The sequence below is a fragment of the Gopherus flavomarginatus genome, chromosome 5 (assembly GCF_025201925.1).
Source record: "Gopherus flavomarginatus isolate rGopFla2 chromosome 5, rGopFla2.mat.asm, whole genome shotgun sequence".
Classification (NCBI taxonomy): Eukaryota; Metazoa; Chordata; order Testudines; family Testudinidae; genus Gopherus; species Gopherus flavomarginatus.
Window position 1 is genome coordinate 149,321,767 of NC_066621.1, and position 19,312 is coordinate 149,341,078.

At 40.1% G+C, this 19,312-nt stretch overlaps 1 protein-coding gene across 1 annotated transcript; it reads right to left on the reverse strand.

The window, feature by feature from the left end:
- Positions 1 to 365: 365 nt before the first annotated feature.
- ACTR10 (actin related protein 10) lies at positions 366 to 18,845 on the reverse strand. Its single transcript, XM_050952672.1, has 13 exons — positions 18,688 to 18,845; positions 14,813 to 14,885; positions 13,240 to 13,322; positions 11,555 to 11,663; positions 8,043 to 8,150; positions 7,537 to 7,604; positions 7,114 to 7,193; positions 6,583 to 6,618; positions 4,191 to 4,270; positions 4,026 to 4,099; positions 3,509 to 3,590; positions 2,430 to 2,631; positions 366 to 1,073 (listed from the first exon to the last, which is right to left on the reverse strand). Exons 1-13 carry the CDS (start codon positions 18,762 to 18,764, stop codon positions 892 to 894), a joined length of 1,254 nt encoding a protein of 417 aa, XP_050808629.1. The 5' UTR covers positions 18,765 to 18,845; the 3' UTR covers positions 366 to 891.
- Between the last annotated feature and the right edge of the window lie 467 nt (positions 18,846 to 19,312).

A 19,312-nucleotide genomic window follows, 5' to 3' on the forward strand; every position in this document is an offset into this window, starting at 1 on the left:
TTAGCAGGCAGGTTAAGTTGACACTTTGACAACTTCAGCCTGGAGCAGGTCCCTGTTCAGCTTCTGAAAATAAGAACCTCTGTCTAAGAAAATTACTATCCCTATAACAGCAGCAAAGAATCCTGTGGCACCTTATAGACTAACAGACGTTTTGGAGCATGAGCTTTCGTGGGTGAATACCCACTTCCTCAGATGCATGCCCACCCACGATGTATTCACCCATGAAAGCTCATGCTCCAAAACGTCTGTTAATCTATAAGGTGCCACAGGATTCTTTGCTGCTTTTACAGATCCAGACTAACACGGCTACCCCTCTGATACTATCCCTATAACAACTTCCATGGATAGACAACAAAACAAAACAGTTTCCAGGAAACATTTTAATGTATGAACCAACAGGTTATGTTAACATGTGCAACATTTTATGCAGAGTTTGGCAGAGAAACTTCCATAGATGGTTTCAGGTAACAAGGAATCTCCTTCATTCTTCTAAGATATTTAAAACAGAACAAAAATATCTAAAACTAAGCCTCTTAATTTTGTATCTACTGTACATATATGTATAGAGCAAAGAACTTAGTAGTTAATAACTTGTGCCAGTTACAATATTTCCATAGAAAGAAAAAAGAAAAACAAAACAAACAAACAAAAAAAACCCAAGCACAACATCACATTTGTCAAAACCAGTGTTTTGGGGTCTTTTAATCTAAATGTAGAATTGTATCCAACTTTGGTATAGTTCCAGGTAACCAGATGCTCCCAAGCCACACCTATATCATTAGTTTTAAACAGTGTTACATCTGATTAACTTACTGCCTAAGAAGCAACTTGTATAGGTCTGCTTGAAATAGGTGAAAGGAATCCTTGTGCAGTTGTGTTGTATTCAGATGCTTATTTCTCAGTGGAAAAAGCCCTCTTCATCAATGGTGGTGGGGCTTTGCCAACATCAAACATCATTTCCAAAGGAGGGTTATTGAGACAGCACCAGTCAGGTATACGGCCTGTTTGACTGTAATATTCCTTGGACACTGAACGGCTTCCAAGTATGTCCTGAAGAGCTCCAAAAATGGCTCCTGCAGCGTAAAACAAAATTTCACGTTAGTTCTCATCACATTGAATTTCTCTTTCCCCTGCTCGGTTGCAGAAATCTCCCTTGACTCCTTTTCAACCCGTCGAAGAAGAGACAAAAGACTGAATATACTGGGTCTAATCCCTTTCCTTCTTTTATGTATTTTATTGCTTAATTCCACACCCTTCATAAGTGACTGAATAAAAGACCCATATGGGCTTTACTGCAAGTAGTTTCCGCCAGAGGCCTTTCTCTGAAGCTATAACTCCAAGTGCTTTAAACAAGTACCATCAATCCCATGGGTAAATGAAATTCTCCCAGAAACTAAGCACTGTGGGAAACTCCTAGCTTGGCACAACATGCATGAGAATAAGTTTGTACGACTCATGGAGAAAGGTAAGTCTGTGCTGGTTAACTGGCATCTCTTTCTGATGAGGAGCTGCAGACAGGCTGATGACACCCACAATATCAAACATTTGCTGTTCTGTGGCACTCACTTTCAACCAGGCTTAAATTTATTACATTTTGTTTCTCTAAAATTCTACTCTAGCTACGTACAGAGGCTTAGTTTATTAGCTGAAATGTACATATTATAAATTCAAGAATTCGTGTCAGAAGAAACCTTTAGCCGCATGGAATTGCCATGAAATGCCTCTCTGGGCCCTTCCCTTTCCAGGATTTCAAATATAGCAGGTATCTGGGAGTTGTGCAGTGAGTTAGTAGCCTTTGCCTAGCTCATGATTGGCAGCTTTTAAGTCAATAACTGCCTCCCATCTCTTTTTTTTTTTTTTGGGGGGGAGGGGGAGTTGGGGAATCAGGGCCCAACTCACTCTGCGCTCAGCTCTGACCCAGGCTGCTACTGCTCCCTGGCCCTCCAGGGCTGGAACTACCAATGAAGCAATTAGAACTCCCGGCTCACAGTGGTCCATGCACGCCCAAGGGAGACACTGCAGTGCCAGCTGGAGAGGAGCTATGAAAAATCTGGCCCCATAGCAAATGACACCCCTGTCCTCAAGTTTGTGCTTTGGATGGTTGCTTTGCTGGTGCCACCACACGGCATGAATAGCATACTGCACACCTGTATCAACAATTCCTGTCTTACACACCACTGCTTCAAATTTGATGTTGCTGCTTTTCAATGATCTGTCATTAGTGGGGCAAATCTCCTGCCCTCCAAAACTCCAGGAGGCAGCTTTGCTCCACAGGACTTTGACATGAGGCACAATAACTACAAAGAGCTCAGATGCAGTTTACACTTAGCAACGTTTCAAAGCACTATTGTCATTTGCTCCTTCCAAATCCCATTGTAAAACCTTCCTTTTCCCTTCATACCTCTGACTAACCCCAGCATCATTCTTACCTCCCAGCCAAGCCACACAGTTGGGTTTGGCAGGTGGAGTGTGAATTCTGAAGGTCTTAGTGGCAAGTGCTTCTTTGTATTTTGGTTTATCGACCAGGTACCTAATTTCAGCCATTAATCTGTGTAGGAATCCTGGCAACATAGCAGTGCCACCAATAACTACTAAGTTCTCAGCCAGCTGCTTCCTGGTGTCTATTGGGCACTGGTACAAAAGAAAACGGAAAATGTTTAAATGAAGTTATATACACAGCATTCAGAACATGTCAGAAATGTAGCGCTGCTCTTTACAAGTGACACTGGTATGTATTCCTTTTAACGTAAGCACAAGGCAATATACACTATGTGCAGCAACTCATTCGTGTTTTTATCAAGGCCTACTACCCCTCTCAAGGTGTCCCATGCTGCAGTGACCCTCTCCTGACTGACTTATCCCTCCAGAGCCATTGCTTGCTTGGTCATAGGGAGTTGGTAGAGAACAACGTAATTTGAACCGTCCCAGTACCTCTAGACCAAGGAACCCAAAACATTGGAAATTATTTAATGGCATCAATTTTTATAACAAGGTGAGCCCTAACTTGAAATAATTGCCTTAAAACATCCGAGTTTATTGTCCTAGCAAAGAATTACTCATCTGCAAACTTTGGTTCAAAAAATATATTTGTAACTGCAGAAACCCATCTTTAAAATATACTTAGAATGAGATGTAGTTTACATTTGTACTGGTCAAGCCCACATTCCATATTTTTTTTCCTAACTAGACAAAGACATTTCTTCTTACGATAAGCTATCACGCCTCAAGAGAATTTCCAAGTCCAAATAAAAGACCGGAAAAGAGCGAGGAGAATAATAAAAATGCTGACACCTCTTGAATTGTAGCACGCAAATTTCTAAGAGTACAAAATATGCTGTAGTTTCTCATCTTCCCTAAGCCAGTCACGAGCCTGATTCAGAGAACATCTTACCCATACACAGTCCATACTTATAATCAGTGAGACTGCCCAAGTGAATGATGGTTTGTAAAGCCAGGCTCTATGCAAGGCCACAGCAAGGCATGCAACTCTTTATACTGGTGGAGATACCTCAATAAGTGCATCCAGTATTAAAGTGGCAACGGATTTCTCTTCATTATCCTGCTCAAACAGTATTTCAACAACTGAGTCTCTGTTGACAAAACAAAACAAAGCAGTGAGCATTAGCAACAAACAACAGCCTACCAGTGTGGTGTCATTGTTTCCTTGTGTTTTCCCAACTGTCTGTTTCCACCTATTGTTTTTCATTTTTCAAAGAGTTTAGAGTCTTAGTGTAACAGGGACAATTTTTGTTACATGTTAGTACAGCACCTAACACAATGGGGTTCTCGTGCATGACTGGGGCGCAAGGTGGTACCACAGGCTGCCATTACAGTGTGAAGTTTTAGGGGCCTCAGATCACAAGGTCAAAGTGCAATGGTTCATTAATGCCCTTAAACACACAAATAAATTTTACCAGCACACAACTAAGGCATCATTTCTAATGGTTTATTTCAATATTCAGGCATCTCGGCACTACTCTAAACACAATAAAATAATAATTCATTTTAGTTATAATTTTTCTAACCTGATTGATCCAACTACATGCAGAATCTTCTCTCCATCTAGGGGATAATCTACATCTGGAGGTGGTGAAGGACGCTGAAACAAAACACAAACATATTATCTGAAAGGCAAAAAAGAGATCTCCTTCCACTTCGAAGAGGAGGAGAAACATTTACTCTCCACCTACCTCAGCACTGCCGTCCATGTTAAACTTTGCTGCCTGGATTTTCAGCCCACGTTGGAGATCACTCACAAAACAAGTGCGGACTTTATACAAGAAAAAAAAAAGATATACAAAGACTTTGTTTCAGATGCCTTAACTTTCCATTGCCCTGGAGTAGCTTCAACACAGCTTGTGACTTCTATCCCTTTACTTAACATTTTTGGGACCAAAGTCTACATTTTTATGTATACAAGATATTGCTACTTGCTGTGAAATACTCTGACAGTACTTATCAGAACTTGGGCTCTGGCTGGGATGCAGAATTCTAAAGGAAGTAGCATTCATACCACAAATATGCTGCACTAGAGCGGATTTTCTTCCTGAGGAACTAAATAGCTAGATCTAAAGTCCATCGAGTGTTATCAACTCTGCCTTTTTGTTGCCAGGAGGTGGAAGGGATAGTTTATTGCATTTGAAATCAACAATTCCAGTCTTACACACCACCATCTCAAATTGGATGTTGCTGTTTTGTAAATGGTCTGCTATTATGTGGTGGTGTTAGTGGCATATATATCCTGCCCTCCAATACTCCAGAAGGAGCTTAAGAGCCAAACTCCATTTGTATCTTTAATAGAACACAAACAACCATTCTAGCAAGTAACATCTTATATTTGGTTAAAAATAACGGTGTGAAAACAGACAGCCAATCAGAAAGCTGCATTTGTGTTCAGAATTTTAAAAAGCCATTTCCATGAATTAATTATATGTGATAAAATATTAGCAATATTTAAAAGGTATGGAACATCTTAAGGTATCGAGGTGCTTGACATGTGGTCTTTCGCCCTTGTTTGGTCCAACAGGTAGATACTATTTCTGCTAAGACTGGCTGTTAATAAGCCATAGGAAACATTTTTTAAGTTCATCAACGATTTTTATTTTCTATTAAAAGAGTTGTAAAGTGGTTTGGGATGAACTACATATAAAGTGCTATAGGGTATGTCTACCCTGTGAAATTAGGTTGATTTTATAGAAGTCAATTTTTCAGAAGAGATTTTATACAGTTGATTGTGTCGTCCCTCCTAAGCGCATTAAGTTGGCGGAGTGCATCCACAGTACCGGGGCTAGCGTCGACTTTCAGAGCACTGGACTGTGGGTAGCTATCCCACACTTCCTGCAGTCTCCGCTGCCAAACAGGAAATGAAATTCAAAAGTTCCCGGGGCTTTTCCTGTGTACCTGACTAGTGCATCTGAGTTGAAAGTGCTGTCCAGAGCAGTCACAGTGGAGCACTCTGGGATAGCTTCCAAAGGCCAATACCGTCAAATTGTGTCCACACTACTCCAAATTCGACCCAGCGATGTCGATTTTAGTACTAACCCACTCGTCGGGGAGGAGTACAGAAATCGATTTTAAGGGCCCTTTAAGTTGACAAAAATGGCTTCGTTGTGTGGACGGGTGCACAGTTAAATCAACCTAACGCTGCTAAATTTGACCTAAACTCATAATGTAGACCAAGACATAGAGAAGTTAGTATAGTTTTTTTTACTGAAGTACGCCCCAATTTTTGAAGTGCAAATTTATTAAGGTGATTAATATTTCATACCAGATCCAATATTCCAAAACGCCTTTTACATGCTACACCTCTACCTCAATATAACACTGTCCCTGGGAGCCAAAAAATCTTACCACGTTATAGGTGAAACCGTGTAATATTGAACTTGATTTGATCCATTGCAGTGCGCAGCCCCGCCCCCCGGAGCACTGCTTTACCGCGTTATATCCAAATTCGTGTTATTTCGGATAGCGTTATACTGAGGTAGCGGTGTATTTTCAGTTTTGGTGAAGATACCATATTATGTCGCAAACACAGAGCATGCCGAGCTGAATCATTTTAAGCAAGAACTAACCATCTTTTAAGTCAGAACTTCTCAGCAGTAATGGTCTTTTTGACCAGAAGCAATCGAAACTTGATGTTGTCAGTTTGTGAAAGTTAAATCTGCTATTAATCAAATGTAGGGTACACATTGTGTATTTCTATAAATAGTCATCAGAAAAAAACAGAACACTAGCATTTAAAAATGCAACACCATAATCATCTAAACTGCTGATGGATGGATGCACAAAACTACTCAATATTCTTACATTGTGTTTATATGCAAAAACACAACGCTCAGCTATATCTGGACCAATACCTCAAGTCTAACCTCAGAAGATGGATGCAATATGACCCGCAGAACACTTACAATATGGACAGTACTTCAAGTTCTTTCGCTGATATAAGAAATATGACAAAAGGGAATTTAAAACAATAGAATCTCATAAATTTACAGTGGCAGGGTACTGTAAATGTAGTGACGTTGTTGAATTGATCTCTGGGGGAAAGCACAAAATAGGGTTTATTGAAGTAAAGAGTTTTACCTTTTATATCCTCTACAATGTCTTCTGGAATTGAGCCTAAAAATAGTTAATAGTTTAGTACAGATCTTCATTAAGTAAAAATACAACTTGCAAAATCCAACCAATAATTGAAGTGTGAATTTAGTACAGAAACTGCATAACAATAACTTTAAAAGAGTTGCTAGAAATAAACAACTTTACTGGAGGAAGAAATCTACATGAAAAAGAGAACCTGTCTTACATTTGGAAACAATGTAACATGCTCTTCTCACATTCAAAATGTAACAGACAAAGAATATAGCATTAAACTTTATTTCAAACCAGTTAACCCTTAAGAGTGTTTTGTCATGGAAGTAACACATTAATTAATTTTATACTGGGAGAGGAGACATGGAACAAGCAGCATGTTAAACCTGGTGGAGAAACATTAATTTATTCTTTCTGATGTTAGCACATGAAAGGAAGCAGAGAAGGAAGCGGGATTAACCCAACTTCCTCAGAACGATTGCCTAAAAAGGAATACATTTATGTTACATCAGAAATACACCTTACCCATCACTGATGGGAGTCTTTGTCCTTTAGCTACTCCTGTGTCAACACTGCATTGCTCCAACAAATGATTCTCCAGCTCCCTAAAATGTTGTAAATATAAAAAGTCTATAGTTACCACCCGCTACCAATCCTATGTATTTGCACCATGTCAGCGCTACGTTATTTACTTCCTTCAGTTATTTACTTCCTTTCTTTCAAATAAAGACCGAAATAAATCCAACTTCTAAACTGTTATTTCCACCGTTCCCGTCATATTTCCATGGCCACTACACGTTTACAACTTTAGAACGGGATGGTAACACAACAGGGCTTATAATCCAATTTAATTATATTATAATAAAGTAATTGACTAAAGATTAATCTTCACAATCAATGGCATCCTCAGCTGACAGAATCATCTTGCATGCATAACTGTAAACTTACTTGTGAATTGCTTTTCCTCCGAGAGGAAGGGCACCCCAGCAACTCAAAATGGGGATTCCCTCATATATCTACAAGCAGCTCAGGAAATCTTCACTATATTATAAATGTGTTTTCCATCTGAAGACACAGGGATTGAAGGCATTTTTCTTCCTCCTTTCCCTGCATCAGTTATAAATATTTCTAATAGTCAATTCTGTCCAGAACTCTCATTAATGTGCAGTATGTGAGGGAGAAACACAGAACTGTCAAGCAATAGAACACAGATTATGTCGGTTCCTATCCCGTCCTTTGGAAAGAGCATAGGTCTAGGGATTCTCATTTAGTAAGTCAGGATATTGTGATATTCTCCACTCTAAAACAGCAAGCCAGAATACTATGATCAAAGCTAAATTGCTGGTCTGTCCTTATCCTTGTCTATCGTATTTCAAGTCTATAATAAAATAAACTACTTCTTGTTACAGTTTTCCTGCTGAAGATTTGATTTCTGGATTATTATTCAAGGATACAGGCAGCACCAGACTTTCTGCATATCCACAGTCTAAAACCATAGCAGAATTAATCCCAAGTGTCAGAAGAGACATCAGGTGACTTGGGGCAAACAACACAGAAGGAACCTGTAATGAGACCAAAACAATTAAATTCAGTGCAAGAAAACTTGAAGGTTTATAATTTTCATTTCCCCCAATTTCGTATAAAAAATGAAGACTGAACAATCAAGTACTGAACTGCCCAGTCTTAATTCAGGATTTAATCTAAGGTGATGATGACCCAACTGAATACAGCAGCGTACTCAAATTCATTCCCAACATGTTCATCGCTACACCATGTCCACATATGTGCTTAATACCAGTGAACAGTAACAGAGGGTTGTAAGAAAAACAAGTACTGTGTATGGAACATAACTTAGGTCAAGTCACAGTTGACTACAGAAGGCCAAACGTAGCTCTTCATAACATGTTGCGAAGACATGAAGAGGTGAGCAAAGGAGACAAAGTTTTGATGTGTGGCAGTGGGATCATGCTCTCCACTGTACAAACACTGATTAAAAGCCAATACTAGGAAGCGTTAGTCTCAGAGCAAATCAACAGCTCTTTTGGCCACAAGGATCACATTGCAATATAGGTAAGAAAGAGGGAACTCTTAAGGGAAATGTGAAAGAAGCAGTTCAGACCATATAGCTAGATGAGAACCCCAGCCTTGCCCTAGGAATCTCACTCTCAGGGTGCTGACAACTCCATTGGCAAATACCCTCCCCTGAACTCTGGGGAAAAGGAAAAGTAATTCCATAAAGTTTTTATTTAGTGGCAACAGCGTGGTGTAATTAGATCACAAGATAACTATTTAAAAATGCTGACCTTGTATCAAATGTCACATTTATTCATAACATCACGAAATGGTGGCCCTACACACGAGGCAGGGCTCACTTTACATGGCTACCAGCAGGTTTGTTATCATAGAACCAGGCCTCAAAACCAAAATACGGACCTCTCCATGTCACCAGTCATTTTGGATAATGTTTAAAGCAGCTCTATGTTAAGTGCATTAGCTGTCATCCTCACATTGCAAAGTAATCAAAATGAAAGGCATTTCTCTCTCCTCTTTTTTAACTTTCTGTGAACGGATTAGAAAATCCACTCACATTGCTCATGAAATTTAAGGTGGGAAAAAAAGATACCAGGAAGGAATTATACAGAAATGTAATCTATGACAGTTTAAGATTAGTTATAAAATTAGGCTGGAGAGGCAAACTACTTATTTGCATAGCCTTTAACAGAAAAGCATAGCAATCTGACCTATATGAACTGAAAAGTTATGGCATTACCTTGCAAAGTGTTTTCCACTGACACTAAGATCAGAATTAGATTTAAGGAAGAGTCTGATCTAACAAAAAGATTGATTATGTGAAGGACATAAATATCAGATAATTTCCTATCTAAGTGAGTACAGCCAGAGTTTAGGTCACGTGCTAGGCAAAGATATTGGCTTATGTTAAAAGAATCAAGACTTGTGTGAATAGAGAGCACTAAGAAATGTTTAAATATAGACTCAGGTTTCTGGCAGTGCTCAGTGGGGATTATTGGTCCTGTCAAAAATGAGATGACGTGAGCTATTTTTTGCCAAGTCAAAAAAAATCTATAGGTAATTCTTGCTAGTATATGCTATTTAGATAACTGATATTTAAATGAGTCAGCAAAAAATCCCACTGATCTCTACCTCTCCATTTTCCTCTTTTCACTTTTATTCTTTTCCCTTTATCTCCACTCCTTTGTCCATTCCCACACATGCCAAGTATAGCAATGGCCACTAGCACTATTTGATTATTCTACATATCCTACATGACAGATGGTATTCACCCAGGAGTTCTGAAGGCACTCAAATATGAAATTGCAGAACTGCTAACTGTGGTATGTAACCTATTGCTTAAATCAACCTCTGCACCAGATGAATGTTAGATAGCTAATGTAACACTGATTTGTATAAAAGGCTCCAGGGGTCATCCTGTCAATTACAGGCTTGTAAGCCTAACTTCAGTACCAGGCAAATTGGCTGAAAATATAGTAAAGAACAGAATTATTAGACACACAGATGAACATGATATTTGGGGAAAAATCAACATGGTTTTTGAACAGGGAAATCATGTTTCACCAATCTATTAGAATTCTTTGAGGCAGGGTCAAATGTGAACAAGGGTGATCCAGTGGATATAGTGTATTTGGACTTTCAGAAAGACATTGATAAGGTGCCTCACCAAACGCTCTTAAGCAAAGTAGGCAGACATGGGATAAGAGGGAAGGTCCTCTCATCGATCAGTAACTGGTTACAAGACAGGAAACAAAGTGTAGGAATAAATGTTTTTACAGTGGAGAGAAGTAAAAAGTGGGGTCCTCCAAGGATCTGTATTGGGACCAGTGTTGTTCAATATATTCATAAATGATCTCGAAAAAGAGGTAAACAAAGATGTGGCAAAGTTTGCAGATGACATAAAATGATTCAAGGCGGTTAAGTCCAAAGCTGACTGCGAGGAGTTACAAAGGGAATCTCATTAAACGGGGTGACTGGACAACAAACTGGCAAATTACATTTAAAGTTGATAAATGCAAAGTCATTCACATTGGAAAAAACAGTCCCAACTACACATACAAAACAATGGGGTCTAAATTAGCAATTACGACCAAGAAAGAGATCTTGGAGTCAACATGGATAGTTCTCTGAAAACATCTGCTCACTGTGCAGCAGCAGTAAAAAAAAAAAAGCGAATAGAATGTTGGAAACCATAAGGAAAGGGATAGATAATAAGACAGAAAACGTATGTCCTTACATAAATCCATGGTATGCCCAAACCTTGAACAGTATGTGCAGTTCTGGTTGCCCCTTCTCAAAAAAGATACATTAGAACTGGAAAATGTACAGAAAAAGGCAACAAAAATGATTAGGGAAATGGAACAGCTCCCATATGAGGAAAGATTAAAAAGACTGTGGCTGTTCAGTTTGGAAAATAGACGACTAAAGGGGAATATGATAGAAATCTATAAAATCATGAATGGTGGGGAGAAAGTGAATAAGAGTTATTTACCCCTTCACATAATACAAGTACTAGGGGTCACCCAATGAAATTAATAGGCGGTAGGTTTAAAACAAGCATAAGGAAGTACTTCCTCACACAACACACAGTCAACCTGTGGAAATGTTTGCCAGGGGAAGTTGGGAAGGCCAAAAGTGTAACTAGATTCAAACAAGAATAAGGTAAGAATAATGGCTACTAGCCAAGAAGGTCAGGGATGCAACTCCATGCTCTGGGTTGTTCCTAAACCTCTGACTGACAGAAGCTGGGACTAGACGACCAGGGATGGATCCCTTGATAAATTCCTGTTCTCTTCATTCCCTCTAAAACATCTGGCACTGGCCACTATCAGAAGACAGGATACTAGGACAGATAAATCACTGGTCTGACACAATATGCCCATTCCTTTGTAACCAATTAAGACAACAAATGCCAATAGTTAGGTAATACACGTACCTCAAAATACTTAAAAAGTACTCTAGTTAATGTCTCTCTGAAGTGTGAGGGGCACAGCACAGATTCCACTATTACAACGCGACGATCTCTGGGATTCACCAGCAGATGTCTGGAAAACAGCACATATATATGTAAAGAATTATAAATTGAGACTGTTAAATCTAAGCATCTCTTATGGGACCCGATACCTTCTTTCAAGTTTTGTAACTACTTCTTTTGAAAGTTAATTCAGTCAAAAGCATAACAAATAATAAAGTGCGCTTAGATAGCACCTTCCACCCCACACCTCACTGCATCTTACAATGAAGCTTCACAGCATGCAGGGAGGTAGGCATTATTCCAGATTTACAGATCAGGAAATAGTGGTGCAGGCAGAGGTTACCGTCTTGTCTACAAACAGATTATGTACCTCTAAGTATATAGGTCTGTGTGCAGGCCACCCTTCAGTGACTTGTCCAATGCCACAGTGCATTTGTGGAAGACCTAAGAATATGACCCAGATCTCCTGACCCACAGTCCTGTGCTTCAACGTCTAGCTCAGGGGTCGGCAACCTTTCAGAAGTGGTGTGCCGAGTCTTCATTTATTCACTCTAATTTAAGGTTTCGTGTGCCAGTCATACATTTTAACATTTTTAGAAGGTCTCTTTCTCTAAGTCTATAATATATAACTAAACTATTGTTGTATATAAAGTAAATAAGGTTTTTAAAATGTTTAAGAAGCTTCATTTAAAATTAAATGAAAATGCAGAGCCCCCGGACAAGTGGCCAGGACCCGGGCAGTGTGAGTGCCACTGAAAATCAGCTCGCGTGCCGCCTTTGGCACAAGTGCCATAGGTTGCCTACCTCTGGTCTAGCTCATCATCTCTCACAAAATTAAAAGAAAAAGGGGAATAATTTGCATTTTCTCAAAACGATAATAAAACCATCTTCTAGTTGCAGAAGGACGTGTCCCCAGCATGTCAGAGACTTTGGGTCAGAAACAGAACAGCACAGGTAGAGGACAGAAGGAAAACCAATAACGCCTGAGGGAGTGAGGCAGAAGTCCAGTAACAAAAGCAATGTTTGTCCACAACAGGAGTCAAGTCGTTCTGTATGTGGATGTGAGTGGGACAAGAGAGCACCAAATCTAAGTTAATGAGGACATTTAGTCCCAGGGGAAGATGTGTTCTATTCAGGTAAAAAAATATAACCCTACAGAATTCAGTGATCCCATCAGGCACATTATAAATCTCAGACGTTGAACATTTGTATCCAGACGTCCAAGCCCTTGTTCACATCAGGTCTGGTTTTTCCATTTACCTCAATGGGATTTGGAGTCCTACGAGCAGCCCCATTGAAACCAGTGAAACTCCACACAAGAATAACAATTTTCAAGCTCAAGCTATTTGTGACTATGTCACAGTTAACAGTTGTTTTATTTATTTAGATGATTTTAAACAGTAAGATGCATATCCAAGGCTCTAGGTGCTTATCACATATTAACAACACAACACAATTCAAATTTTAGCAGCATTAAATAATTGTTTCAGCAAGAGCTCAGCCAGCTAGTCATCTCCTTCCCATTGTTTTATCATTTAGGAAACATAACATCAGCCTTCTCCAAAACCCCTATCAAAACAGACATCTTTTGCAACATGCTCAAACAAAAGCAGCTAATCAGACAAAAATATCCCAGTGCCTCTTACCTGAAATACAGCATGTGAATAAATTCCTTCAGATATGAATACAGCTCTTCTGTGTTAATATTATACTGAACGACTTTGATAGGCTGCAAAAATAAAAATTTATATTAAAATGTTATCTACAGCCAGTATAAAATTCAAAAGATATTGTTATTGACTTTAAGAAATATCATTTTCCATTGTCTGATGTATTAATGCACATCACAAAATTATCCTACAAATTATTTTACTTGAATCAATTTTGAATTTTTTTTCCTTTAAAATTTGTCATCAATTTTAATGCTGAGGAAAGGTGTCAAATTGACAATTCTGGAGACTCACATCCCCTACTAAGAGAAAAAGCATAGTACAGGTGGAGGCAATGTGCCTCAAACCTGACCCTGTGGTTATGTCTACACTGCAATTAAATACCAGAGGCTGGCCCACATCAGCTGAAGCAGGCACATGGGACTTGGGCTGCCATGCTGTAAAACTACAGTGAAGATATCTGGGCTTGGGCTGGAGCCCAGGCTCTGGGACCCTCTCACCTTGCAAGGTCCCAGAGTCCAGGCTCCACCCCATGCATCTACACTGCAGTTTTACAGCCTCACAGCCTGAGCCCAAGTTAGCTGACATGGGCCAGCTGCAGGTGTTTAACTGCAGTGTAGACATACCCTAGAGACCACCTCTAAAGGTACCGATTAATGCCAAATGTGGTGGTGTGGACACTTCGCATGAAGTACTCCAATCTTGCAAAGACTTACACACATACTTAACTTTATCCACTGATAATCATTTTTTAATTCAACAGGATGATTCACAGGGCACAAACACATGCATACATCTTTGCAGAACTGGGGCCTAACTGATCAACTGGATAATTCAAGAGATAAATAATCTTAAATATTTGAAAGGCCCCAAGCCTACCAGCTGTTCTGTATATGCGGACCCCTGTGTTCACATGGAGACCCATTGACTGAACACCTTGTAGGATTAGAGCCTTAATTTGTAAGTAATATTGATGCAGAAAAAGAAAGTTTCCTGAGAATTAACAATTTACTGGGAGGGATTTATAGCCCGAATCACAACAGAGAGAACATTAATACCCGGAAATCAAGGTCATCATGGCTCTTACAGGTGAAACATTTTGTTATTTTTAAAAATACTTTTGAGGATTATTCTACTTATCCTGTTTTGTATGTGAGGTGGCAACTGTCAAATCCATGTTTGGAAGTTCCAGACACTTTTATATCAATCAGCTTACCCTATTAATATACTATATGGTCCCAAATGTCTAATTTAGGGATGTGTCCAATTAATCTTTCATTTGCAAAAGCCAGCTCACTTTATGGTTGTTCATGTAACAGAATCATAATTGTCCTCAATATGACGTCAATTTTCATAACAACTTATTATGGCCTCTTAACAGGAACAGCTAGAAGATAACGGACATGGTTTACAATGGAGGAAATAATGACACATATTTCTGTGATGTCTGAACATATATATTTAAAGTACTTCTCAAAAATAAAAATGTAACACAAATAACTATTGAATTTGTGGCTCTTTCCTGATAGTACATTTAAAAAAATGTTACCTTAGGAATGTCAGGTTTCTTTATTTCACTAGGAATAATGCATCTTGGTCCTGTTTCTCCTGCAAAACCACATCTAAACAAAAATATTAAAAATTAACTAATTACATATATGTATTTCACATTTAAGAACTACCAAGAAATTAATGATCTGGTATTTCAAATAGTAAAAGTGGATTTGATAATCAAAATAAATTAATCTGAACAAAATTTGTAAAGTCCATAGAGGTGTTTTACGTATGATTTACTAGGGCCAGGTCTACACTGCAAACTTCTGCCAGCACAGCTAGGCTAGCTAGTGGGATGAAGGGGTGTGATCCCTGAGTAACACAGCAGTGCTTGCAAAGGCCATAGTGTAGATGCTACACTTTTACTGGTATAGCTTGTTTTGCTTGTAGGGGTTGGTTTTATTATACTGATACAAAGAACAGTGTTACCAATATAGCTGTGTCCACATTAGGAGCGCTTTGCCATTCTAGTATACTGGTATTATTATATTGGTAGAGTGCTCATAGTGTAGATTCAGCCTGTGTAGTGAGTTCAAATTAGCAGGATTCCAAGCCAAGATTTAGAATAGCTAGTCAAGTTAACTTTTCATAAACAGGTCATATATAAAAGGACAGTGAGTTCTAAAGATTAAACAGAAAAAACAGATGCCCTAAGGATGAGGTTTTAGGAGTTCCCAATGCTTTACATTTCTTTTGTCTCTTTTGAAATATATATTAGAAGTTCAAGCACGATTTGGTAGAATGCCTACCTATGGTTTCAGAGTTTAATGTTTTTAAAGTAAAGAGGTCAATAAATATATTTTGTCTTGGCATTCTGATACCATGAATGCATCCAATCAGTTTCCTGAATGGGGACTATTCTAGAGAAAAACAGCCAGACTTCAGAATATCAATATTTATACATACGTAGAGAATTTAACAAATCCTTACTATAATGTTATTTTGGTTATATATTTAGACCCCAATGCTGCAATCAAATTCACATCACAGATTCTTGCACCTGCAAGGATTTGATTGCAGAACTAAGGCCTTAATTTTTAATAATAATATACAGTCATGTGGAAATCAGTACCATCTGATCCTAAGATCGATGTGTCTAAGCCCACAATCCTACAACTGCCTTCACATGGGAGCTCATGCTCCGGCATGGAGCCCCAATGATACTACTGGAGCTCCATGCATGCCTCTGACAGCATAGAGGCAGGTGAAGAACGGGGCCTAATGTAGTACAGCCACAAATGTGGCATAAATGTAAACAAATGACTCTGTTGCAGTTGTCGCAAACATTGCAGGAATAAAAATTACTCCTCCAAGTAGGTCCACTGAAACCAATGGAACTACTCAAGTGAATAATATAGTCACTTCTTTAACTGTTCGCAAGATCAAGCCCATAGTTATCTTCTTATTTTAAGTGAGTACTTTGCATGCAGAAGACACTAGCATAAAAAGAAAGAGTCTGGAATTTGGCACTGATAATACAAAAAGGACACTTTGGAGTGGTGAATAGAAGGGGGTATAAATAGTTTTACATTGCAGGTATCAGACATTTTCTTTTGTAAACTGGTCTAAGAATCATTCTACTTTTTCACATTTTGATTTTCTTAGTTATAAAGTGAAAGTAAAACTTACATTTAGGCTTTATTTAGACTAGGAAAAAAAGATGTGTGTGTATTTTTAATCAAGCAGCTAACAATTTGTCTACAAAGTGGCATTTCAAATCATATTAGCTAGTTTGATCAAAAAGGAAAAATAAAACTTAGGATATAGAAGAATTCAAATAAAAATCTCTCAAGATATGAAAAAAGTTTCTCACTATATTAACTTGAAAATTAATCAGACATCACATTTGAAAGCTAAATTAATTGAGTAATGACCACTTTCAATTGAAACTGTCAAGGGTGGCTCTAGGAATTTTGCCGCCTCAAGCACGGCAGGCAGGATGCCTTCCGCGGCTTGCCTGCGGGGGGGTCTGCTGGTCCTGAGGCTTTGGAGGACCTCCTTGTTGCCATAGAGAAAAAACAAATTAAATACATTTGGAGGACAAGTCCATCAATGGCTATTAGCCAAGATGGTCAGGGATGCAAACTTGTGCTCCAGGTGTACCTAAACCTCTGACTGCCAGAAGCATCTGGCACTGGCCACTGTTAGAGACAGGATGCTGAGATACATGGACCACTGGTCTGTCCCAGTATGGCCGACCTTACATTCTTAAATAAGGTTTGGCAAATTCAGACCAGCACTGTGTATTGCCTCCTTTAATCTCTCAAATTCCCAAATCATGTGGGTCTCAAAACAATCCTACTGTTCGCATACACGTGATTAATTAAAGAGACAATGCTGGGTAGCTTATGTCCAAAACTGAACTCTAAACAGTTAGAAAAGTTTTACACCATTATTAATCAAAATGTTTACAGATATTTATTGTTCAGATTCAAACTTTCACCTATAATATATGCAACCCAAACATCACTGTATCATAGTGCTAGTGCAGGAGAATCAGAAAAAGAAACTGAGTAGTTTATTATCACTGTCCAACGTATGTCTAATAGAACAGGTAAACAATGGCAAGGCATATGTAATATTTTGTTTACATTTTAATAATTTAAAAGGTGTTATTTACAATCAAGAGGTGAATTTTTCTCTTACATAAATTATTTTTAAAACTGAAAAGATCTGTTTAATAAATTAAATGTCACCTAGAGTCAGAACAGCTAGGTAGTAGGTTGGGGGTAGAAGAAAAATCAGGACGCAGGACTGCAATTAACACTAAAAGATTTTTCTGCATCTGGACTAGGAATAATGGCATCACACCAGTTCTAGTCACAATTTTCTCCTTGGTGTCCTCCCCGGGCAGCACAGATGTGTGATGTCTCTGACTCAGAGCAAGATGTAAAAGAACCATCCAGACCTGGATAAGAATGTATGTAACCTAATTCACAGGCTAGTTTTCAAGAAAGAAACACAAATTTGTGTGTTTATATTAGCTTTTTTTCAAAAAGTAGGTAAGTCTCTATGATTGCAGCTAGACCAGCATCATATAATTGTTTCCTGGGGGTGGAGAGATAGCTTGGTGGTTTGAACATTGGCCTGCTAAACCCAGGGTTATGAGCTCAATCTTTGAGGGGGCCATTTAGAGATCTGGGGGGAAAAAAATCTTTCTAGGAATTGGTCCTGCTTTGAGCAGGGGGTTGGACTAGATGACCACCTAAGGTCCCTTCCAACCCTGATATTCTGTGATTATTTGTGTAGGTATTCAGAGAGACAAGGCGGATGAGATAATATCTTTTATTGGGCCAAATTATGCTGGTGAAAGAGACAAGCTTTCAAATTTAAAGAAAGCTCTTTCAAGTCACATTCACAGATTCAGCTATTTTAGGGCCAGAACGGAACCATTATGATCATCTCATGATCTTCCACATCGCACAGGCCAGAGAATCTCTCCTGTCAATTTCTACATGAAGCCCATAACTTGGGTTTGTGCTACTGCATCTCTCACAGAGACATCCGGCCTTAACGAGGAGTCAAGACGTCCATCGCCATGGTACCCGAGTGCCAGGCCCCAGGGCAGGGTTGTTGCGCCTCCTTTGAGACGGTGACAGACCAGCCGGGCATCCCGGACGCGCGCCAAGCACCAGTCAGGGCTGGGCACAGCCTGACGGGGGTGACACGGCGCTCAGAGGGCAGGGAACGCCGGACACACCCCGCCCGCCCGCGCTGCCTCATGTCGCGACAGGCCGCAGTTGCCGGGGATACAGGGGCAGCCCCACCTGCACCCCTACCACGGGCATCGTGCGGAGGGGGGAGTCAGCCCGCAGCGAGCCGCGGGGCCGGGGGAAGGCGCTGCCCGCCGCGGCCAGCCGGCTCACTCACTTGGTGAAAGATTCTCCCAGGTCTATCACCACCGCCGTCTTCTCCCCCCCGCTCCCCAGGCCCTCGTACAGCGGCATCGCCACCGGCTGCACAGACCAGCGCCTGGCTTCCACCACAACAAAGGGGGCCTTCCTCACTGTACGGCGCAGACCCGGCCTGGGGGGCCTTCTACACCGGCCGGCGCAGATCAAGGCTGTCCTTGATCCTGCCTGTTCTCAGGTTTAATCCCTCTCTCGGGGCTTGACACTTTCACAGGGAGCTGAAGTGATTCTGCTCGTCCCCTTCCTCTTTCCCAGCGCTAGAAACTGTACGGCTCTGGCGCGAGCTGTTTTCAGGCACGCAGTAGTCACCTTAAGAGAGGCTGTGTGTAGGGGTGGGGGAAAGGCGGTCAGAGAGGGCTTTGGGGAAGGTGCTGGGGTGAAAGAGAGAGAGGGCCCTTGCGGGAGAGGAAGACAAGGATGGGTGCTGGGGGTGAAGGTTGGAGAGGTCTCTGGGGGAAAGTGATGGGGGACAGTTGTTTTGAGGACTGAGACCCAAGTAGGAGAAAGGGGGGTGATGGTGATTCATGGGGTGGGAGATTGTGTTTGGAGACTGGAGCACAAGGTCCTGTTAGCCTCCTTTGTAC